Raw genomic sequence first — 24,194 nt, 5'->3', positions numbered from 1 at the left:
ACTCAGCAAGTCCGGGCCAGGTGGTCAGTGCCAGGGGCAAAGCGGGAGATGGACAAGAAACACCCCACCACCATGGATATGCTGACCTGCATTTCGTGATGGGAGAAAGGCAAGGCAGAAATGTCATCGATGGGCACAAATGAATTTACCTCGTAACTGCTGAGCAGGGCTGCATTTCCGTCTTTCCTAGCAAAAAGAAGAAAAAGACATCAGGATGCTTTAGAAACTTGGGGGGGGAGGACATAGAGCAGGGGCTCATGGGAATTGTAGGCCATGGACATCTGGAGGGCCACAGTTTGACCACCCCTGACATAGAGACTTTCCTTTCCTGCAGCAACTGTGCCTTAAGAAAATTCTGCTTTTCTCTTCTCCCTCACAAGGTTCTAAGAGGAGTACGCTCTCTAGTGAAGGCGAGTCCACATCCCCACCCTTTTAAGCTTTACACACCTGCTGGTCCAACAGAGTTATGATCTGAAACGCTTTCTTTTGGGGCAACCCACACAGCTGTGCCATGCTGTGCACAGAAACCAGATTCATGCCTCTCTCTCTCAGCTTCCAGTCCCAAAAGTACAGCTTTGGTGGGAGCCATGCGTTAAACTGGTTTCAAGTTGGTTTGGGCCTTTAGTGTAGAGCGGCCACAAAATACACCCATCCGTGGTGAGTCAGGCTGCTCTTGGTTCATATCATGCACTGCCTTCTTTTTCTCCGGTATAATTTAATTTGACTTGATGAAGCGTGTGGTCATAGCCATTTGAGAGAAGCACTGAGAACTTGATTATTATTTATTATTATATTTATATTATATTTATATTATATTTATTTATATTTTAAGTTTTCACCCACCCTTCCAATGTTGCTCAGGGTATGTAACAACATCTTGTAAAAACACAATGTGCAAAGTTAAACAAAAAATTAAAACAATATGAATACCCAAGCCCCAACTAATATTTATTTAATGTATTTTATTCTATTCATTCAACAATTTGTTGCAATATTCCAGATAGTGGTTTTGGTATCAGGAGGTGATCTTCCATTTTCTCCTGATGGTGGCGAGGGCAGCATTTTTAGAGGGATATTATTTAGGTGGATAACTCTAGAGTCCAGTTGTACCTTTAAAACCAACAAAGATTTATTCGAGATATGAGCTTTCGTGTACATTGTATCTGAGGAAGTGTGTGTGCACATGAAAGCTCATACCTTGAATAAAACTTTGTTGGTCTTTAAAGTGCCCCTGGACTCTAAATTTGCTCGGCTGCTTCAGACCAACACAACTACCCACCTGGATCTATTTAGATGGATGTTATTTCAGGCTGCAGACCGGTGAATGGAACAGGTGTGCATATACACACCCATATGCCTAGTATGGTGTACCAATTGCAGCATCAAACTAAAAGCTGGGGGTCCCAGGGATTAAATCCCTATACTGCCATGAAACTTACTGTGTGGCCTTTGGCCAGTTTCTCTTTCCCAGCCTAACCTACCTCATAGGGCTGTTGTGGGATGATATGAGAAATGACATATGCTGCCTTGAACTGCTATGTGGCCTGGAAGCCAAGGAGGCAGCAGCCTGAAAAAGTTTGGGAACCACTGTTGAAGAAGACTAGGAAAGGTTTGGGAGACTCGACTTTCGTTTGACAAACATTCTGTGTGCGGCATAAATGCAAACATTCAACCAGAGAAGGCTGCTGCATAGACACCTGTACTGATCTCAGCGCAATGAGCATCCCACCTCCACCTTTGCTCAACTGGTCCGTGCACCTGTTGCCATGGCCATCTTGGAAAGACTCTGCTCCAAACCCAGCAAGCGCTGTCGGAACTCAGGAATACTTACTACCACTTATATGCATTTCTCTGGGGAGCTATCTGCCTGAAATTCCTATTTATGCCTACCTCGATATACAGCAGCCAGCCCGATTATTTTATTTCGCTAAACAATAAACAAATAGAACGTTACATTAAAGAGGAAAAAAAAGCCACCCACAACCACAGGCCCATCACAAAGCCGTAAGCGCTATACATACTAGGGACAAAGGGTTCTGCTGAACAGACAGAGAGCTGAGACAACAAGAGAGCTATACAAAAGGGGGGGGGAGGTTTTTCTCGGAGCCCCCGGTTGGAACATATTTAAAAGTACAATGTATTATGTCAAGCACAGCCGGCGGTTTGAAAAGAACCGTCCCGCTCATCACTTTCATACAAGTTCAACGGCTCTTCTACAAACGTCCACAGGTTCCATCTAGCTTTGTTTTTAAATTGAATGGGAGGGGTTGGGGGGGGGAGTCCCCTTCAGAAAAAAATATGCTGAGGTCGCCTTCTCGTTACGTTTTGCTGAGCCGGGAGAAAGTTCAGCAAGCAAGCTTGCACCGGCCCATAGCTTTTTGTCGATAGGTAAATTCTTTGGGATCTTTGCACTCCGTCCCCATCTAGAGAAATCCCTTCGTGCCCAGGTTACTTGTCACCCGACACGTTGATAGGAAGTAAGAAGTAAGACCTTTTGTGCAACTGTGTTAAAGAAACAGCATGGTGCAGGATTGTGGCTGAATATGCAAGCAGGGTTGCAGAGAATTACACAAGGGTTCTCTCTATGGACAAAATTTAAAGTCTGCCTTGTTTTTAAAGTCAGAAGGCACCAGAGAATGCGGGGTTTATTTTATCCCAGCACAAGAGTTTCTGCAAAATAAAGCCCACTTCATCAAATGCAAAGCAGTGAGTCCTCAGTAGAGAGCCGAACAAAAGGGGATGAGAAAAATAATAGAAGAACAAGGGGCCTTGAACTCCAAACAGTACAGGACAAAATGAAGTTTTCCCTTTTGATTTCCACACCTTCTGCAAAACGCATTTGCACCGCCATGATCTACAAACAGCATTTGGAGAAGTGAGCTCTATTTCACGAAAACGTATGCTGGAGTAATAGAGTCTTGTAGAGCCCTGAAGATGAACAACTTCTCTGTAGCTTACTTTCCTGTTTCAGAGCTCATTTGAACGGGGAAGTGGCAAAACTAGCCAACCTTGGTCCTCTCCTCACTTAGGGATGCCAGCCTCCAGGCGGGTAAACAAACAAGGCAGCCAAACAGTGCAGGTAGCAAGAGATATGAATGGCTTGAGGCAATAAATCATGTTTGGCTTTAAGCTTTGTTTATATGCACCATTAAATACGTTATAAACAATAACATCTGACAGAAGATGTAATTTACCAGATTTATTGCCTCAATTGAGGTCCCTCCCACCCACTCCTGGATACACCCCCCCCCCAAAGTCTCCATGTCTTTTCCAACGCAGACCTACAACTCTAGGAAGGAAGGATGCCAACCTCCAGGTGAAACCTGGCAATCCCCTGGAATTCTCCCCTGGAGAAAATGGCCACTTGGGAGGGTGGGCTCTGCAATCCTAGGGAGTAAGGATGCCAGCCTCCAGGTGGGACCTGGAGATCCCTGGGAATTATAGGTCATCTCCAGGCAACAGACCCCTGGAGAAAATGGTCACTTGGGAGGGTGGGCTCTGCAACACTAGGAAGTAAGGATGCCAACCTCCAGGTGGAACCTGGCGATACCCTGGAATTCTCCCCTGGAGAAAATGGCCACTTGGGAGGGTGGGCTCTGCAACCCTAGGGAGTAAGGATGCCAGCCTCCAGGTGGCACCTGGAGATCCCCGGGAAATATAGCTCATCTCCAGGCAACAGAGCCCTGGAGAAAATGACCACTTGGGAGGGTGGGCTCTGCAACCCTAGGAAGTAAGGATGCCAACCTCCAGGTGGAACCTGGCGATTCTCCCCTGGAGAAAATGGCCACTTGGGAGGGTGGGCTCTGCAATCCTAGGGAGTAAGGATGCCAGCCTCCAGGTGGCACCTGGAGATCCCCGGGAAATATAGCTCATCTCCAGGCAACAGAGCCCTGGAGAAAATGACCACTTGGGAGGGCGGGTTCTGCAACCCTAGGAAGTAAGGATGCCAACCTCCAGGTGGAACCTGGCGATTCTCCCCTGGAGAAAATGGCCACTTGGGAGGGTGGGATCTGCAATCCTAGGGATAAAGAATGCCAGCCTCCAGGTGGGACCTGGAGATCCCCGGGAATTATAGCTCATCTCCAGGCAACAGACCCCTGGAGAAAACGGCCACTTGGGAGGGTGGGCTCTGCAACCCTAGGAAGTAAGGATGCCAATCCCAAGGTGGGACCTGGAGACCCCCTGGAATTATAGCTGGAATTATAAGCGACGGTGAGTCCAGGAGAAAACGGGAGGGTGGGCTGCATAGCTCCACTGAGGTCCAACGCGGGTCCTCCCAGCTCCACCCCCGAAGTCTCCAGATGCTCCCCAACCCAGAGCTGGCAACCCTATTCCCCCAAGCACCCACAAACACCCCATATGCATTAACAGCCTCTCCCTTCACTAGCCGGGCAGGGAGAGCAACCTCTGCAAGAGGTTGGGGGAAGAGGAGGAGGAAGGGGGGGGCACAAACCCCCTCAAGCCACGTCCCTGACACCCCCCACCCCACCCCACCCCCCACCCCACCCCTGGGTGCCCCTCTGCCGCGTGGGGAAGGGCCGGGGTCCTCTGCTCCGGCGCTGCTGGCGGCCATCCCGGGGCGACCGAGAGAGGGGTTCGCTCGGGCGCCATCTTACACTTCCATCGCGGCTCCGTCCTCCGCCCGGGGCTGGCGACAGAGGCCCGCGGCCGGTCCGATCCGGCTTCCTACTCGAGGAGGCGGCGGCGGCGGCGTTAAAGGCCTCTGCTGGGCCGCGACGCGTCGCCCTCGTGCAGCACTCTCCTGCAAGCCGGGAAGGGCGCCGAGGCCTCTCCCCCAATAGAAATGGGGACAGGAGGAGTCGCGGGTTGCAGGAGCAGCTCCTTCGGGGATCGCAGTGGGGTTCTCTTAATTTTTGAGGGAAAGGGGGGAAAAAATATACATGGTTGCATTGGCCGGGAATCGAACCCGGGCCTCCCGCGTGGCAGGCGAGAATTCTACCACTGAACCACCAATGCAATTGTGGAGGAGCAGCTCTTTTTATGTTACTTGTAGCTACTATTCAAGGTCTTGTTCTTCCTAAGAAATTGACTATGGCTTTTTTTCTTCTTCCCCAGACGAAAAAGGAACCTGAAGCAAAGCGCTGCCTGCCCTCTGCATTCGGGAAGGGCAGGAGAAATAAGGAAAAGGAGGAACGGCAGAATTGTTTTGGAAGGAAAAGGAAAGTCATTGGGTCCCCATTGATAGCATTATCATGAGGGTTGTTGTGAATGCTATGAATGATATAAGTATAACTAAAAGTGGGCGTGTTCTAGAATGTGTGCATTTTTGCATGGCATGCAGATTGATGTGCCTCCTCCTGGATTATTGTGATTGATGATAATAATTATAATAATTATCATTTATTTTGCATTTTTGCTTGGCATATAGATGGATAGTACTGCTAATAATATTGCTAATACCATAGCATTTATTTATTTATTTATTCGTAATAACAATCCAGGGAGGAGATCATCATTCTAAATATTTCTAAATATCTATCCAAAGCAACCTATATCATTCTCCATTTTATCTTCAGAACAACCCTGCGAGGTAGGCTAGATTGAGGAACAAGCTTCCATGGCAGAACTGGGAATTCGAACCTGAAACATAGATAGGATAGATATACCAGGGACCGAGAGAGAAGGGAGTGCAGTATTACACATCTCAAAATGAAATATGTTTGTAGACAATTCAAGACAGACCAAAGAAGGAACCCAACAAGATCTGAGTCCAATGGCACCTTTAAGACCCATGAAGATTTATTCAATGGATTTGAAGAAACTATTTCACACAACTAATGGATAACTTATGGAACTCACAGCCACATGATGTGGCCACTGACTTAGACGGATTGAAAAAGGAGTTGGATACATTTATGGCAGGTCTTTCACTGGCTGTTAGCTATGTTAGATGAGCAGGATATCTAGTTTCAGAGACAGAATTGCCTCTGACTGTCAGATGTGGGGGAGGAGTCACAGAGGAGCACTGGGATGCCAACTTTGTGCAGAGAAATTCCTGGTGATTGAAGGAGGAACCTGGAGAGGGCAGGGTTGAGGTATAATCCCACAGAGTTCCCCCCTCCACAGCAGCCACCTTCTCCAGGGCAACTGATCTTTGTAGTCTGGAGATTAGCTGTAATTCTGGAAGGTTTCCAGGCCGTGCCTGGAGGTTGGCCACCCTAGGCTGTTGGCGGAAAGCTTCGTTCATGAGTTTCCCTGTCGCCTCTCAATGCGGTGCCAGGATTTCTAAAAACAGCTGGCAACTCAGCCTGGCTCGGGCTCGTGGGGGGGCGGAGGGAGTGGCACTTTCCATGCACAGACAGCAGACTGTACCCAGTGACTTTGCCAATCTCAGGGTGACATTTCCTGCTTTCTCACGGCAGGGCATGTGCTTGTGTGTTGGGCATGTGCACGTGACTGGGCTTTCTGCGAACATGGGGATGCTGGAATGCCAACCGCTTTGGTACCCATTCCAGCCATGTTGTCAGACGACACAGAGAACAAGGGCAGCAGTGTCCTTCCTCCGTCACCCCCCAACTCCCCCCGCCCCCGTCCAAGAAAAAGAGTGTGCTCAGCATACCAATGGTTTCAGCACAATATTCTGACTCAAATCGCGAAGGCCCCAGGCCAGGGGTCTCTGTGCATGTTGGTATTAACTAATGAAAGCAGAGGGGCCCAGACACTGCTATTGTGAAGAGAGCTGCCGTGTTTGTATCCTTTGTCATGAAAGATGTTTACTATGCTCAGCAGTTTGCCTGATTGCACCAAAGAATCTTTAAAAAAGAAAAAACACCAGCATTCATGAAACAACCGGTTTTAAAAAGCACACGCGGAAAAACGACATCGTTTCACACAAGTTCCGCTGACGGTGCCTTTAACTAGCAAGTTCAAGCTCTGTACAGAATGTATTTCTTTCCCTTTCGTTCTTAAAGCGGAACCTTCTTTTTTTTTAACTTGCATTTAGCATTTTGCATTCAGGGAAACACGTTGTTTTGTATTTCTAAGAACCACTTCAAACTTGCTTTGTTTACATTTAGCTGACAATTACGCCGCCCATGTCAAGAGAAATGTGGAACAGGCTTTTCTACTTTTTGCTCGTCTTTTCTTTTTTTAATTAAGACCAACATTTTATCACAATTTTTGCCCCCAAAATATGAACCGTATAAATAGCCATGACAAAAGCTGAATATGTCACTATCAAATAATCATTTGTAACTTGATCAAACACACCTCATTACAACTATTCCTCCCTCTTCTCTACAACACTACAATACTAATCAGATAGGGTGGGCATCTTTGGGACGAAGGCAGTGTATCATTTCAGCTAGGCCATACTCCACATTAAACAACAACAAAAAAGCTGACCAATAGCTGATCAAAATGCCATTGCTCTTAATTTCCTAAATAATTGCTCAACATGAGTAATTTGTAGGCCACTAAGAACTCGGCTGGAACTGCGGAGCTGGGTGTAGTTGGGCTTAGATTTTAATTTTCTGCCATCTGTTATCATTGTTTTATATATTGTTGTTGGGGGTCTTATGGGGATTTTATTTTGGATTTTAATACTTGTTTGTGAGCCGCAACGAGACGACTATTCGTGAGTGGCGGTATATAAATACAAAGATCAATGAATATATCACATTGGAGGAGTCCTGCTGAATCAGGCCAATGGTTCATCTAGGTCATACCTCCTGAACCGTTTTCAGCCTGTGAGCACCCTTGGAATTCTGACACAGGGGGGTGTCAGACACAACCAGAAGACGGTTGCTGCAAGATACAGAGCCAACCGCAAAATGGCACAGAGCCAACCACTGGATCAAAGTCCTGTTTGGGGTAGTGGTTAGGAATGCGGACTTCTAATCTGGCGAGCCGGGTTTGATTCTGTGCTCCCCCAAATGCAGCCAGCTGGGTGGCCTTGGGCTCACCACGGCACTGATAAAGCTGTTCTGTCCGAGCAGGAATATCAGGGCTCTCTCAGCCTCACCCACCTCACAGGGTGTCTGTTGTGGGGAGAGGAAAGGGAAGGCGACTGTAAGCCGCTTTGAGACTCGTTTGGGTAAAGAAAAGCAGCATATAAGAACCAACATCATCATCATCATCATCATCATCATCATCATCATCATCATCATCATCATTATTATTATTATTATTATTATTATTATTATTATTATTATTATTATTATATTATTTGTGCAGTGGTCGGCCAGGTGTATCCAGGAAGCAAGTGATCTCTTCAGCCACAGTGGCACTGCTTCTGAGCATGGAAGTTTTACCCATATGGTTTAGTATCCACTGGTAGACATAACCTCCCTTAATTTATCCAACAGTTCTGTGTGGAAAGATCCAATGTTTTGTAGCAGTTAGACATAGGGCTAGGATCTGGGAGATACTGGTCACCACTCTGTGGTGGGCTAGACACTCTCAACCTAACCTACCTTACAAGATGGTTGTGACAGTAAAATGGCGGGGAGGAGGACAATGTCGTAAGCAGTGGCTCTCCAAGATCCTGGCAGAGATCTTTCACATCCCCCTACTTCCTGATCCTTTTGACTGGAGGAGCCAGGGATTCAACCTGGGATCTTCTGCCTGCTGAGCCTTCAGTATGTGCTTAATCAGCCACCCATGAGCTATACTAGGTGGCCCCCGCCAAGATGTAGTATTATAGGAGCAGAGTGGTGGTGGGAAGGGCTGCCTTTTCAGGGCTTCAAGAATAATTTTATACCCCTCTTCCATGGAACTCCCTCTTTAAGTCCTCACTGACAAACCGGCCCATCCACTTTCATTCATATGCCGGTCGAAGCAAATGTCTTGATTCTCCAGTCCTAATTTGAGTCCATAGTCAACCTGTGGTCCTCCAGATGTTCATGGACTACAATTCCCATGAGCCCCTGCCAGCAAATTCTGGCAGGGGCTCGTGGGAATTGTAGTCCATGAACATCTGGAGGATCACAGGATGACTACCCCTGCGATTAGAGAAACACGAATGAATGCAGATAAAGATCTTGTGTGTGTCAATTCCTAGGAGATCCGAATCCTAATATCACAATAGAGGTTCTCCGGTTTCTAACGGTGGCTGCTTAAATCGATGCTCATTCCTAATTGTAGTTTTATGCCGTTGAATATTGTGGGTCTGCTAGGTCGCGTCCTCGTTCTCCTCTGATCTGTGGCGTTTGATTCATTCCTCCGGGCCACTTTTCTCTCTGGATTGAATGTTGTCCTAATTTTATCATCTCATTTACGCCATTCAAGGTGTTCGGTCGATTGAAGCATTGAAATTAACGATTGAAATCCAAGTCCAGTAAAAAGAAACAGAACGATCAGGCTCAAAAACACATTGATAACACCCCAAATCACTTTCGCCCCCTGCTGGTTGCTATACTGTTCTGCAAATAAAAGATAATAAAATAATTACTGCGGGGGGACATCCCACTTTTGTACACACACAAACACACACACACACACACGCTTTTCATTTCCCAACACAACACTGTGCAACATACAAGAAACTGGTAGGAGGACCCAAAAGCTCAAATTATTCCACAGCCGCTTTGATCTCTCCATCTCTCTGGGTGAGTTTAATCAATTCATTGCATATGATGGAGAAAGCAGATTTGGAGGTCCCAGCTTGGGAGGGAGATGGGGGGGTGGAGGGAGGGGTTGGTCAGAAAGAAGGGGAGGTGGGCGGGGGCGGGGGGCAAACCCCGCCCACCGAGGGCGTGGCTTGCGGGAGCCCGGCAAGTGAAAAGGAGCCGCTGGACAGCTGGAGTCGCACACATCGGCTGGGTGGTGCATCGATCGCACGGCAGGTGAGCCGGAGCGGGTCTGTCCTGGCCGGTCGCTCTCCAGCGCTCTTCGCCGGGGCAGGCGGGCTGCTGGTGGAAGGCAGGGGCAGAGAACCGCGGACAAGCTTCTGGGTCTACTGGGGAGAGTCTGGGAGTCGGAGTTGGGGTTGGGGATGGGGAACTGACCGGCTGTCCAGAAAGAGAAAGAAACCCAGTTTGCTTTGGCTCCCTTTGCAGGTCTACACACATTTTGCAAAGGTTTCTTCCTAGGGAAAGGAGAACTCCAGAGACGGCAGACATGGCATCTGAGGTGAGAACCGCTTTGACCTTCCGCCCTTCCCCTGCGCTTCTTGGCTCCCTGGTGCTGCTTGGACGGGAACCCCCCCCCCCAGTCTCCCTTGTGGATACTGGCAAGAGAACGGTTCAGTTGGGGTCCTGTGACACTTAGGCAGCACCCGCTGGGTGCCCGATGGGAGATCCGTGCACGGGTTGCATGAGATGGACAATATTGGGATGGAGAGAGGTCCATGTGGTGGTGGTGATGGTGGGGAGAGGGTTAGTTCCCGGTGAAGGTCCAGGGAAGGGGCTTGTGGAGGTAGATCTGTGACAGGGGTTGTAGCCTGTGGAATGCTGCCTAGTTTGGACAATCCAGTTATCTGGGTATTCACCTGTTGGGGTTATAACTGGGACTCCCATCAGCCACTCTCATTCACTGGAGACAAGAAAGGATGCTGAAGTCTAAAGCAGGGAAGCTGCATTTGCAGCATGCTCAGCATCTGGGCTCCCACTACCACCGGGCTGTCCACGGTTGGAGAGAGCGTATTGGGCTGGGTGCTTTTTTTAGTCTGATCCTGCAAGAGACTTCTTTTTTTCCTCGAGTGAAAAAAGTGGGAGAAAGAGCCCAGGTTGCCTTTGTGACCTGGCATTTGTTTTTCTAGTTATTTCGTTCGTTATTTAGTTCCCTGAGCTATATCTTTAAAAGAAACCAGTTTGAGGGATTGGCCAGCTTTATAGCTGGGACAATACCATCCAGGTCCGTGATGCTTTTAGAGCAGAAAAAAGCCCCTCCCTCAAAGTCTCTGCCCCAATGAAATTACAATCAAAAGGGGGAGAGAACAGAAGAATTGGAGTGACCAGGGAGGAAATGCGTGCAAACGTAATGAGGGGTATTTCGTTGCAGTGGGAAAGGGAGATAGCCAAGGGCTTCTGGAAGTCTGAAGAGAGGAACTGAATGGGAAGGTTGGGCAAGCGAGAGCTTTTGGCCGTGACGGGCCGTGAAGGCAAACAGGCAGAGAATGGGAGGTGGGTGGGGGAGAAGTAGAAGTCCCAGGTTGGGGAAATAAGTGCCAATAGATCATAGAATCCTAGAATCCTAGAGTTGGAAGGGGCCATACAGACCATCTAGTCCAACCCCCTGCTCAACGCAGGATCAGCCCAAAGCATCCTAAAGCAATGATAGGCTTGGTAATAAAGATAGGCTGGGTAAGAAGAAAGGGGGCTTTCAAGGGAGGAGAAAGTGTTTCTGCTGGATACAGAAATTGCAAAGCTGGTCGGTGGGGTTTGGAGAGGTGTGTTAAACGGTCTGATCCACAAGAGTGGGAAATATAGAAAATTAGCACAATAAAACCAGAGCCCAGTGGCATCTTTAAGACCGACAAAGATTTATTCAAATCTTGCACTCAAAAGCTCACCCCTTGAATAAATCTTTGTTGGTCTTAAAGGTGCCACTGGACTCTGGTTTTATTGTGCTACTTCAGACCAACATGGCTTCCCACTTGAATCGAATGAAATTAGCAAGTTTGCGGAAAGTGAAGCATAATTTTATATATATATGTATTAAGTAGGGCCGGGTGTTTTAGCCCATCTGTCCAATGGCCGCCTCTCTTTAAGCACCGCCTACCCTGAATGAGAACGGAGCTGGAATACTCCTTGTATCTGAAGTCTGTTCTGCTTCCAGAGGCGGCAGCCCTGACTGGTATTGCCTCTTGGATCGAAATGCATTCTCCGCATTATTCGGCAGACTGTCGCCTTCAGACTGGACCTGGAAGGGCTGAGCCAGCGCTATCTCTTGACCAGCAACCTTTGACTTGCTCTGGACTAGCCAGAGCATCACGTGTGCCCTTCCTGTTTGCTTTGAGAAAACCAAGGCATTGGCCGTCTCGTGGTCACATGATGGCAAAAGTCCAACACGGAGCCCCTTGCGATCCCGGTGGTCCAAAGATTGATAATTGAGAAGACCAATAAAGCAGTGCAATCTTATGTGGGCTTTCTCCAGTCTAAGCCCATAGGATTCAAAGGATGCGAGTGGCAGGGCTGGGGTGGTATGTGCGGTGTAATGGTTAGAGCAAAGGTCCTACATAGTGCTGTTAATACCTTTCTTGGTGCTCATCAGAGGAATGGGAAGGCGACTGTAAGCCGCTTTGAGCCTCCTTCGGGTAGGGAAAAGCGGCATATAAGAACCAACTCTTCTTCTTCTTCATCAAGGGTTTTTGAAAGGTGCCTGAGAGTTCAAAAGAGCTGTGGAAACCTGGGTTCGAATTCCCACTCTGCCCTAAAAGCTCACAGGGACTCCTTGGGACAATTGGTGTCTCTCAGGGTGACTGTTGCGAGGAGAGGGTAAAAGGGGGGACAATATTGTTGTAAACCAATTTGGGTCCCCACTCATAAGAAAGGCAGGGTTTAAATATCTAAAGGCTTCCGACTAAATGCCAGTTTTTTGTGTTCGGGAGCTGATACAGACGTTGGGGCTCCATCTGTGCAGATTTCAGTAAGGGAGTCCCAAATGAATTACATTTTTCCAGCTGTCCTGAGTGCGCTCCTGTCACCAACGCACTCACAATGAAAATACCCCTCAGGCAATTACTCAGTTCTCCGTTTCTTTTGGCGAGCCGCCATTCTTAAACAGCCTGTTTTTTGTAGGGGACCAAAACGGCAGCCGCTAAAAGAGGAGGCGGAGGAGTTTGGGCTGCCTTGTTCACCTGTATGGAATGTTCCCTCTCACGCAGGGTGATAAACTGTACGGTGGAAGGCTTGTCGGAAACCTGGACCCCATCATGGAGAAGCTGAACGCCTCTATCCTGGTCGATCAGCGCCTGGCAGAAGTTGATATCCGCGGAAGCATCGCCTACGCTAAGGCATTGGAGAAAGCTGGAATTCTCTCCAGGGCTGAGCTGGACAAGATTATCAGTGGCCTAGAGAAGGTACCGTGGGTGCTGTGACCCTAAATGAATCTGACAATTAAGCTTTCAAAGTTTCGCAAAAAATTCACATGGGACAACGAGCGCTTTGGGGTGGGGGGATCTCAGCAACATCTACCTCCTCTGAAAAAGGAAGACCATGTTTCATATTTTCTCATCCAGTTCTGAATGTGTCCAAGGCCTTCCTCATGGGAGCATATTAATGTTAGTAGGACATCAAAAACAAAACAAGTTCAAGGCCCATCAGCATTGTGAAAGTTCCAGCCTTTAACTAAAGACTAGCAAATAAATCTCAGGCGAACACAGAGTTGATTCACCTGCTTTTCTTCCAGTTTTCCCCCCCCACTCTGACCGGAGGAAGGGGAATGGCAAATTTTAGTCTTCAGTTGATTGACCAGCCCTTGATTTCTCAGTAATTTCTTTCAAACTTCTTAGACTGCCGCTTAGAAAAATGTCAGAGGAGGGTGGGGGATAATTGTTCAGCAGTGCTAGGAGTCATAGAATCTGACTTGCATTCCGTCAGTGCAGCCTCTCTAGCCAGCCTCTCTGGCCAATGCGCACGGAACAAAACAGTGTATCCCTGGTGTAGAATATACAACCCTAAGCTGTAGTTGTGTGAATTGGCTTCATTGCATTTGCACAGGTGTTGAGGGTCTTGGCAGAGAAGCTATACATTCCGGGTCCAGTTTTTCAGTTGTTTAAAAAAAAAATCCGTGAAGAGCTGTGAAGAGCATAAGCTATGGTCCGGGAAGCTACTGGCTCCAATTTCTCTTCCACTGCAAATTCACTTAGCCAGCCCTCTACTTTCCCACTGACCTGCATAGAACAATCCTTCCTTCCTGCATTGTTTTAGAGACTGCAGCAATGAATGCAATGCCAAGTCCTTTGGACATGGAAACCACCAGTCGAAGGCTAAGTGCTGGGGATTTTCCCAGCTTGCAATACACTCACCTCGCTGACCAGATGGGTGTTTTGTCTGGGTTGCCGCCAGGGAGATCAGAAGCGCGAGGAATTGGCTCTTGCCGTTAAACGCATGAATGGCTCTCTAACTGAGCCAGGCCTCGGGGAGGCCCGTTAATTGCTAACCCGCTGGCGGCTTTGTTTCCCTCGCAGATTTCGGAGGAGTATTCCAAGGGCTCCCTCATGATTTCCAAAACTGATGAGGATATCCACACCACCATCGAACGCCGGCTCAAGGTTTGGCTTGCCTGCATAGCAGCCCTAGATGTCCTTGGTGGCCAATGAGGACTGACCTTGCTTAGCCTGAAAGAGCTCAGGAGATCAGGCTAGCCTGGCCATCAGGGATGCAATGCTCATAGATGGTCCTGTGGTTGTTGAGTAGAGGAAAAGCTCGATAGCGGGATGCCAACTAGTGTAGCTGCAGCGATGAGCGGATGTTTGGTTTGGGAGTGAAGAACAGAATAGATTCCCGGTTTGGGGGGTACAGGGACTCGAAAAGAGGCAAAACTAAGTGAAGGTCCTTCAGACTGGGCCGAAGAGGCCGTCCGATGCGTTCAAACATCAGCATTAATGGAATAACGGCGGAATGATTGGCTGAAAGGACTCAAGTCCGGAATAACCAGAGATGCTTATTAAGGAGCTAGTCCTCATTATAATCCTTGCTAAGGGACCAGACTAAAGACAGCCGTCCAGCTGGCATTGTTCCAGCAGACGGCTTTGCAACTATTAATATGGTTGCCAGCTCCAGGTTGGGAAATACTTGGAGATTTGGGTGGGGTGGAGCCTGCGGAGGGCAGGATTTGGCAAGGGGAGGGACTTCACCTTTCAAAGCAGCATTTACTCGAGGCGAACTGATCTCTGTGGGCTGGAGATGAATTGCAGGAGTGGGAGGTCTCCAGCCGCTACCTGGAGGAAGGCCGCCCTCATTGATAAGCTCACGCGGATGAATATTTTTCTGTTTCAGGAGATCATCGGCGATGTGGCTGGGAAGCTCCACACCGGACGCAGCAGAAACGACCAAGTAGGGAAACCGCAGATGGTTTTTTAAATTTCTTAGCCCTCCTGCCTGACTGGCTTTCCTTCTCTTCTTTGAGAGCCAGCGTGGTGTGATGGTGAAGAGAGGCAGCCTCTGATCTGGGGAGCCGGGTTTGATTTCCCTCTCCTCCTCCACAGGCAGCCAGCTGGGTGATCTTGGGCAAGTCACAGTCCTGTTGGAGCTGTTCTCACAGAGCTCTCTCAGCCCTGCTTACCTCACAGGGCACCTGTGGCAGGGGGAGGGAGGGAAGGCAATTGTAAACCACTTTGAGACTCCTTCAGGCTGTGAAAAGTAGGGTATAAAAACCACCCTGTGCGAATGTAGTATCCTGGAAGTTCTGCTTTTAAAACAGAGCAATGGGTGTTTTTATTTGAGTGGCACAGCCAGGGAACTGACCAATATGTCTCTTTAAGGTTGTCTCCACTTGCAGGAATAGGACAACTGATGTTATCGGTCTGGCTGAGCGGTCCTTTTGAACGTCAGCCTCCATTTTTCAAAGAAAGCAGCTTTCTCTTTTAGCCCTACTGGCGAGTTAAGGAACCAATTGACTTCAGCGATTAAAATTTTTAAAAAATTGTCCTTAACAACCCTTTGGCCAAAGGGCTGGGTCTCTGGCAGCTGAATATCTTGGGGGCAGGAGTCTACTCAATGTTGCAGATTCTCAGATCCTGTATCTCGGTGTGCTTTCCTTGCAGGTGGTCACTGACTTGAGGCTGCTGATGAAGAGTTCCATCTCCATGCTGTCCACCCACCTGCATCAGCTCATCCGCACCCTGCTGGAACGTGCCTCTGCGTGAGTCTGGGCCTATATTTCTTGGTCCTGAGCATTGTGTGGTTCCGGCTGCTGGCCTGCAGTCTCCCGATTTGCTTAAATCCTTTTCAAGTTCTCAGGTTCGGTATCCTGCTTCCCACAGTGGCCCACTAAATGTTGCCAGGAAGGGCCAGATGATGATAGAACTTTCCTGCTGTTTTCCCCCAGCAGGTGTTATTCAAAGGTATACTTCCACTGCATGTGGAGGCTCCATTTCTGACAAATCAGGGTTAATAATAAGAGCAACCCTGGACTGCAAGATTGGACCCAAGACCCATCCAGGTCAGCATCCTGCTTCCAACAGCAGCTAGCCAGATGCCCTAATTAGGCAATTTATAAGCAGGGCACAGAGGTCATATTCACCACTTGTTTGCCTGGGTTTTTTTTTCCAGTACAGAATCCACATTTAACTATGAGGACTAATAGCTCTTAAACAGAAATCTAACCAATACTTTTATCACCTTTCTCTTCTCTGCTGCTGCTGACAGATCGCAAGCTCCTTGCAGGAAGGGACCCATTTCTGTTTGCTTATGAAAGTGTCACATCTTGTCTCCCTGGATGATGCTATGGAAATAAAGAGCAACTCCGATCCTATGTAAACGTTCACCTTTGGCATTCTCATTTTGTTTCCACTGCAGTGAAATCGATGTGATCTTCCCTGGCTACACTCACATGCAAAGGGCTCAGCCAATCAGATGGAGCCACTTTTTAGTCAGGTAACCCTCCTTTCGTTTAGCAAAGCTGTTCTGCATTTTATTTATTCATTGGTTTGGGGATTGACGCCACCCTTCCCCAAGGGCTCAGGGCAGCTCACAACATTGCCCAGCAATGGAAATCTGCCTGTAGCAGCCTGGTGTCTTCATGGAAAGGTTGTCTCTGGGCATATGCAGAATTCTTTCCCTTCATGGCAAAATAACCAGTCAGTTTCCTATGAAACTCCAGAACCAAGAGTGACAGCATCCGGGATGGCTTGGGTCTCTTCTCTCCCTTTCTAGACACTCAGGTTATTTTACAGACTTTCCCTTTCTTGATTCCCAACAGCCATGCAGTTGCTTTGACCAGGGATTCCGAGCGTCTGATGGAAGTGAAGAGAAGGATCAATGTTCTGCCTTTGGGAAGGTAAGGAGGAGCCCACCGGAAGGCATTCCATGAAAAGCCACTGTTTGTTGCAGGGAGTTAGAATGCAACCGTTCTTCTTGCAGGAGGGAATCTTAACATACTCATTTGTCTTTATTGCAGTGGTGCTTTGGCAGGAAACCCCCTGAACCTGGATCGTGAATTTCTCCGTAAAGGTAAGCTCGAGGCTTCAGGTGCCCCAATCTGGCAGGTGAAGGAGGGAATGGGCAGGCTGCCGGAATGGAAGCTGGGTCTAGTTTTAGGCTTCGTTTGTGCCTCCTTGATAGAGGAAGGTCCATGAAAAGTCCTCTGATGTGACTCACTGGAAGAACATCTGCTTAGTGTGCAGAAAGTGCCAGGTTCCATTCCCGGCATCACCAGTCCAAAGATAGGGGATGGAGATGGGGATGACCTTTGTCAACCAGTCAGAGTAGCCTGTACTGACCTTGACAGACCTATCATCTAACAGTGGAGGTGATTGGAGTAGATCTTTCTCTGCCTGAGACCCTGAACCATATTTACCATGCTGGTCCTACGGCCACTGGTCACCCTGCCTTCTTCAGCATCCATCTGGAAGCAACTGATAAGCGACCAAAGGAAGGGGTCCATCCTCTCTCACTTGCCTTTTCCCCTACCAGATGCAACAGCTCCCAGGTTCTTCATGTATCTGTCTTCTTTTTTTATTACCAGAACTGGACTTTTCCACCATCAGCATTAACAGCATGGATGCCGTTAGCGATCGGGACTTTGTGGGTAAGTCAGGGCGTTGTCCCAGAGCTCCGTTAAGGCAGGTTTTGGAGGCAGAGGAAGGCAAGAGGGTTTGCTCTGATGTCCCTCCTGATCATGGCTTGGACCACTTGACACCCCCCTCCTTAATTCCCCCCCTTCTTCTTCCCAGTGGAGTTTCTGTCTACTGCTTCCCTGATCATGATCCATCTGAGCCGATTGTCTGAAGATCTGATCATGTATAACACCAAAGAGTTTGGATTCATCACCCTCTCCGACTCTTACTGGTAATTCTTTTCTTGCAGTCTGGTTGTGGTGTGTGTGTGTTGGTCCTTGAAGTTAGTTCTGGGACACACAGCAAAACATTAATAGGGGCCATGCGTCAAGGAATTTGCAGAGAAGCAGCGGAATTAAGGAAAGGGAGGTTGCAGGAATGGATCTGAAAATGCCACATACCAGATGGTTCCACAAATGAATAAACCCCCAGGTGGTGCCTGTGGGTGCCTTGGCACACACTGAGTGTTTTTAGGAAGTGGGCAGAGCCTGGTGTGGCGTTTGCCCAGCAAGGCTTCTGATTGGCCACTGGAGATTTTATTTGGCAGTAGCTGCCACCACAGCACAACTGAAAGGAAGCTACGGCTGCCATTTTGTGGATAACTCCGCCTCCCGCGGCAGCCATTTTACTCACTGCACTGGGTCAGAATTCCAAAGGCGCTTGCAGGCTCAAAAAAGTTGGGGGCTGCTGGAATAAGCACCGAGTGAAGGACAGTAAGACAACGTGCCTTCCAAGAGGCAAATCCCAGAATCCTTTGCGACACAGCAAAGGGTGCCGGGACACAAATTATGGGCTGTGCAGTCTCTTTGGGATGCCGGGATGGCTCTGCGGTGGCCGCCATTTTGCATGCTCTTTGGAACTGGCGGTTGGGGCAGGGAGGAGCCCTAATTGGATTTGCTTTGGTTTCTAAAGCACCGGCAGCAGCCTGATGCCCCAGAAGAAGAACCCGGACAGCCTCGAATTGATCCGCAGCAAGGCTGGCCGCGTGCTTGGAAGAGTGAGTGCTTGCGTGGGGGCGGGTGCTGGACCAAGTTGTTAGTCTTGCTGGCAGATCCTTTGGGCTAGGCCAAGGTGGCCATGATGGGAAAGGGGGACTGGGAGGGGAAGGATAAGGTGGCCAGCTCTGGGTTTTAAATGACATGGAGATTTTGGGGGTGGAGCCGGAGGATTTAGGAAGGGGAAGAACTCTGTGTGTTTATAGCACTGTAGAGTCCACCTTCCCAAAGGGCCATTTTCTCCAGGTGAACTGATCTCTGTCACCTGGAGATCAGTTGGAATCCCAAGACATGGTCAACTGATCTCCAGGCAGCCTGGCAACCCTGAAAATGAGGTGGGGATGTTGTGAAACCCCAGAGGGACAGGAAAGCTAATTCTAGGGTGGGTTTCTTTGACGTGAAAAGTTAAGGTGAGGCTAAGGACTAGAAACCTGGAGGATTCTAGAAGAATTTGCTGCACTTCACATGAACACACCTGAAGCTGCCTTATGGTCCATCCATGTCAGTATCTCTCCCAGCTCTCGGGCAGAGGTCTTTCACATCACCTATTGCTTGGCCCTCTTACCTGGAGCTGCCTTGGCAAGTCTTAGTGGGCCAAGAGGGGAAGGGATGCCCTGACCTGGCTAGCTCAGGTCTTCAGATCTCAGAAGCTAAACAGGGTTGGGCCCAGATTAGCACTCAGGTGGGAGACTCCCAAGTCACACCTGGGTCATGGCACGGAAGGAGGCAACCATAGAATCATACAATAATAGAGTTGGAAGAGACCTCCCGGGTCATCTCCGTCTCCTGTCTTGAAAACCCAGCAAGATTGCTATAGATCAACAGTTACTTGATGGCACTTTCTAATACCCCATGAAGGGACAGGGAACTGTGACCCTTGAAGCGTCAGTGCACATGAAGGTATTCCTCTGCATGTGTTGGGGATTTTGCTTCTCACCCACTTCCAATCCTTCCTTTGCAGACTACTGGATTTTTCATGGTTCTGAAAGGACTCCCCAGTGCTTACAACAAGGACTTGCAGGTAAAAATCCTGGAGGGTGGGTGGAGGGGCATCTTCTAGGCTTGAGTTCTAAACTCTAGGCAAAATAGCTGCCTTTTGACATGCTCCGCTAGCTGGGAGCTGTCCAGATGAGCTTGGGTAAAAAAAAAAAAGGACAGTGGAGAGCTGTGGAATGAATATCTTTAGGCAAGTATCACATCCACTAGAGCCCTCCTGTGATATACATAAAATCACATTGAGATGAGGTCTGTTGGCAGATGGCTAGATGGAACCTCCTGATTCAGTGGCAGTCTATCAGGGTACGAACATGGGACAACCCGCCCCTTAGCACCCTGGCCTGAGGGCTTCTCAAAATCATCTGGCTGACTATTGTTCACAAGGCTGCATTGGATGGGTATAGAAGCTTCTCCTGTAACTCTGTTATTCTTTTCTAAATCTCCCAACCAACAGGAGGATAAGGAAGCTGTGATCGATGTCATGGACACCCTGAATGCTGTGCTCCAGGTGACCAATGGCGTGATCTCTACTCTCCAGGTGAGCATTTGGGAAGGGCTTTCTCAGTGACTGTTGAGGCCTGTGTGTGAGAGGCGACGTCTGTCTGAGTCCTGCATTGTTTACCTCTGGTGCAGAATGGGCTGCATTGGGAGCACAAGACTAGCAAGGGGTTCATCTAACCCTCTGGCTTTTCAACCGATCCACTGGGCTAAAGAAAAAGTCTAAATTTGTGTGCGGCTCAGGGGGGAGGGGGAGGGCTGCCCCAAGGGATTGTTCCGTTGTCCTTCTCTCTTGGCTTCTGCTCGTCTCTGTCGATGCTCACAAGACTAACTTAAACCTCTTCCAGATCAACAAGGATAGTATGGATAGGGCCCTCAGCTCTGACATGCTCGCCACCGACCTTGCCAACTACCTGGTCCGCAAAGGGGTGAGTACCCAAAAACTGGGAAGGGAGGGAGAGAATTAGAAGGACATGGGGACCACCTTCAGATGGCCTCTTTCTTCTGCTTTCCTGTTGATCTGCCGCTTGAACCCAGCTTCACTAAATGTACTAGTCCTTAGAAAGGGCTGTGGCTGAGTAGCAGCACACCTGCTTTGCCTGGAGATGCTTCCAGGTCTCATCTCTGGCAGCATCTCCAGGTGAAGGAGCTCAGGTGTGCTTAGAGAGTGGCATTCAAGACCATACTGGGGGGGGGGGGTGGCCCACTGATACTGGATAAAGCTGTCCCCTGGGGCACAGGCATTCACCTATAGCAGGAGTGTGGCGTTCACAAAGAAGGAATCCTGGGATTTGTAGTTGCTGGGGAAGGGGGGGGGCAGAATCCAAACATTTTATTGTTTCTCCCAGCTCAAAAGTTGCATTGAAGATCCTCTGGTGGGCTGAAGGGAAGGGGTGAGAGTGATTTCCTAAGTCCCTTCCACCCTTTTTCATTCTGCATCTTTCTCATCCCAGATGCCATTTAGACAAGCCCACATGGCTGTTGGGAAAGCTGTCCACCTAGCCGAGAGCAAAGGAGTCACCCTTAGTCACCTATCCACTGAAGACTTCAAGAGCATCACGTAAGTATCGTACATCTAAATATGTCTTGTTTGCCTGGATTTCACAGCATCCCTGGGAAATCTCGCTTGAAGTTTAAATACAGGAACCAAATGTCTGTGGCTTCGGAGATCAGGATAACACCCATTTTCAACACTGCTCCAAGCACAGCTGCTTTGGTCATCTCCACTGTCCTGACAGCAGACGTGGTTGGGTGGCACCTGGCACAGCTGCCAGGGATACGGTGCCAGGGATACGATGAGCTCAGATCGTTCTTCTTCCCCCCAGAAAGGTCTTCAGGCCCCTCCTCAAGTTCTACTGAACGAGGCTGATGAGGTGTAAAGAAATGTTTTAACAACTATATTGGCTTTTACATCATTGTGATGGTTCTAATCCATGTTGCTCCAATCCTGAGCTATCAGGAAGGGCGGGACACAAGAATAGAGCTGAGGATGATGAAGAAGAAGAGGACGAAGGGTAGAGCCTGTATTTCTAGCCTGCCTTCCTTGTGGATTACAAAATGTCAAAACAATCCTGGGAAAACAGCATAAATATATATGACGCAACAAAGCTGTCAAAAATTAGAAAACAATTAGAAAACAGTTAAAACGGAGCTGATTATAAATGAAAATCCTGTTTTGCAGAATTGGGGGAGGGTTCGGTATAAAATCGGCACCCGTTTAATAGTCAAGGAAAGCTGTCAAAAGTACAATTATATTTTAAAAGGGGTGCAGTGAAGACAAACAGAGGAAACCTTCCACTTGTACTGTCTCCCTCCCCACTTTGAATATTTTTCCAAACTTCTTATTATGAACAAGAGCTTCAGTGTATAATCAGGGCCCACGTTCTATTTCTGGGTCTTGCCGAAGTGCAACCAGAAGAAGGACTTCAACCACTTGCTTTGATTTTTCTTTTGTGGGGAGAGGAAAAGGAAGGCGACTGTAAGCCGCTTTGAGCCTCCTTCGGGTAGAGAAAAGCGGCATATGAGAACCAACTCTTCTTCTTCTTCTTTTGTTTTTTTTATATTAGTTTAAAAAAAAAAGTCTTCTCCCTATCTGTGCACCTCCCTCTGATTCTCTTCTCCTCTCGGTCCGCTTCTTCCCTCCAGCCCCATGATGGGAAGCGACATCTCCCAGGTCTTCAACCACCAACACAGCGTGGAGCAGTACACCTCCCCCGGGGGCACGGCTAAGAACAGCGTGACCACCCAGATCGAGCAAGTGAAGGAGATGCTCAAGAGGCAGAAAGAATAAGAAGTGTGAGGCAGAAAGAATACGTGTGGGGAAGTTATTCCCAGTGCTGCGGGTTTCTGCTTATCGCGTTTAATCCCGAGTTAATAATAAATACAGTGGTGTATTGGATTTCACTGAGGAAAAGAAAAGCAAATCTCGTCCTGTCGTTTCTTGCGGATCCGTTTGGCCTTCGGGGAAGAGGTGGGGGAGGTCGACAGCTAGCCTTGGGGTCCGTCTCACGCGCTACACTACGGTCCTACTCCCGGTTTTGTAAGCCCTTCCTATAGGTTTATCTCCCAGACACAATTATTGTGATGATGGGAAGCGTCTTCAAGTTGCAGAGATTCCGTGTGGGGTTTTCACTATGTCCTGCATAGTCCGGGGGGTTGGACTAGATGACCCAGGAGGTCCCTTCCAACTCTAGGATTCTAGGATTCTAAGCTAATGGGGGGGATTTGCCACTGCCTGTCCCTGCACAGCGAAACCTGAACTTCCTTTGCTGTCTCCCATCCCAGTATTAACCAGCCAACCTTGCTTAGCTTCCATGATCCAACAAGATCAGGCTAGTCTGGGCCATCCAGGCTGGGACCATCACCAATTACCCATCAGTAATTTACCGTAAGAGCCTCCTGTGGTGCAGAGTGGTAAGGCGGCAGACATGCAGTCTGAAGCTCTGCCCATGAGGCTGGGAGTTCGATCCCAGCAGCCGGCTCAAGGTTGACTCAGCATTCCATCCTTCCGAGGTCGGTAAAATGAGGACCCAGCTTCCTGGGGGGTAAACGGTAATGACTGGGGAAGGGAATAGCAAACCACCCTGTATTGAGTCTGCCAAGAAAACGCTAGAGGGTGTCACCCCAAGGGACAGACATGACTCGGTGCTTGAACAGGGGATGCCTTTACCTTTAACTTTAATTTACCGTAATGGTCACAGGGACAATGTGGTATGTCTACATCCTGGTGGGGGGCAGTGGGGGGCTCAGAGGCAGAGCAGGAGAGGACTACACAAGGGTGGCCTTTACAGGGTCTTAAGCCTCATCAACAACCCCAACTGCTGTTTATTTGGGTGGCCCACCTCATGGAGACCAGGGCAGGGATTTAAACAAAGGAAGGGTTTGACTGCTTGCATGAATGTGGTTCATAAGGCCTACTGAATCTGTAATATAGTATGCTTTACAGAAGGTTTGAGCCATCAAAGCAAGGCAGGATGGTGGTAGGTAGCAAGGGAAAAGCGAATTTGGAAAGGGATGCCAGTTCAGGGTTGGGTATTCCTGGAGATCTGGAGGAGGGAGGGGGGGCTGAGGTTCAAGGGATGTCAGTCTAACACAGTCTTTCTCAACTTTTCTACCACTGAGAAACCCTTGGAACATTCTTCAGGCTTCAAGAAACCCTTCCAGGGCCATCAAGAAACCCCAGGGTTTCACGAAACCCTGGTTGAGAAAGCCTGGCCTAATGCTATAGAGTCCTCCTTGCAAAGCACCACCTTCCTCCAGGGGGAATCTAATGCCTGTCATCTGGAGATAGCTTGTAGTTTTGGGAGATCCCCAGGCCCCACCTTGGCATCCCTAGATTTTAAGGGGGCTGGGTGGTAGAACTAGAGATAGACTGGTCAGGGTGTTGTACTCCCAGCTTAGAACGGCACAGATCCAGGTTCATTCCACACCCACCATGAACTTCCCTTTGGGGCTCAGAGCCTTGAGCTGCTCACTGTCTTGCAACACAGCCTACCTCACAGAGCTGTTGTGCAGATAAGACG

The 24,194-nt window shown here is 48.7% G+C and overlaps 2 protein-coding genes and 1 non-coding gene across 4 annotated transcripts in view; 1 reads left to right on the top strand and 2 right to left on the bottom strand.

Moving 5' to 3' along the window:
• CRCP (CGRP receptor component) overlaps positions 1 to 4,955 on the bottom strand; it is a 14,839-nt gene extending 9,884 nt beyond the window's left edge. Inside the window, exons 1-3 of one of the 2 annotated variants that reach the window (XM_077311674.1) lie at positions 4,617 to 4,954; positions 1,891 to 1,927; positions 150 to 186 (exon numbers count right to left, since the gene is read on the bottom strand). Coding sequence is in view for 1 of the 2 variants with exons in the window: in XM_077311673.1 (XP_077167788.1) it covers positions 150 to 186; positions 4,617 to 4,624 (45 nt within the window). In the remaining variant the exon portion in view is untranslated. Of the gene's footprint in view, positions 1 to 149; positions 187 to 1,890; positions 1,928 to 4,616 lie in introns of both variants that reach the window. The other variant, XM_077311673.1, reaches the window with a different exon arrangement.
• Positions 4,907 to 4,977, bottom strand: TRNAG-GCC (transfer RNA glycine (anticodon GCC)). The gene has a single exon. It is a non-coding gene; the product is annotated as a tRNA-Gly (tRNA).
• Positions 4,978 to 9,738: 4,761 nt separating this feature from the next.
• Positions 9,739 to 22,595, top strand: ASL (argininosuccinate lyase). The gene is made up of 17 exons (XM_077311757.1): positions 9,739 to 9,806; positions 10,020 to 10,092; positions 12,788 to 12,982; positions 14,093 to 14,176; positions 14,904 to 14,960; positions 15,671 to 15,768; positions 16,425 to 16,502; positions 16,828 to 16,905; positions 17,026 to 17,078; positions 17,593 to 17,655; positions 17,801 to 17,915; positions 18,596 to 18,680; positions 19,640 to 19,699; positions 20,129 to 20,212; positions 20,520 to 20,600; positions 21,126 to 21,232; positions 22,318 to 22,595. Exons 2-17 carry the CDS (start codon positions 10,081 to 10,083, stop codon positions 22,460 to 22,462), a joined length of 1,395 nt encoding a protein of 464 aa, XP_077167872.1. The 5' UTR covers positions 9,739 to 9,806; positions 10,020 to 10,080; the 3' UTR covers positions 22,463 to 22,595.
• The last annotated feature ends 1,599 nt before the right edge of the window (positions 22,596 to 24,194 follow it).

The sequence above is a fragment of the Paroedura picta genome, chromosome 15 (assembly GCF_049243985.1).
Source record: "Paroedura picta isolate Pp20150507F chromosome 15, Ppicta_v3.0, whole genome shotgun sequence".
NCBI lineage: Eukaryota > Metazoa > Chordata > Lepidosauria > Squamata > Gekkonidae > Paroedura > Paroedura picta.
Note: the sequence above shows the minus strand (reverse complement) of the source record. Positions and strands in the feature narration are given on the sequence as shown.

Bases quoted from the DNA above. Each gene is read 5' to 3' on its own strand.
- ASL (XM_077311757.1), top strand. The intron at 17,656-17,800 runs GTAAGTCAGGGC...TCTTCTTCCCAG, and splicing joins TAGCGATCGGGACTTTGTGG to TGGAGTTTCTGTCTACTGCT. The intron at 17,916-18,595 runs GTAATTCTTTTC...TGGTTTCTAAAG, and splicing joins ACCCTCTCCGACTCTTACTG to CACCGGCAGCAGCCTGATGC.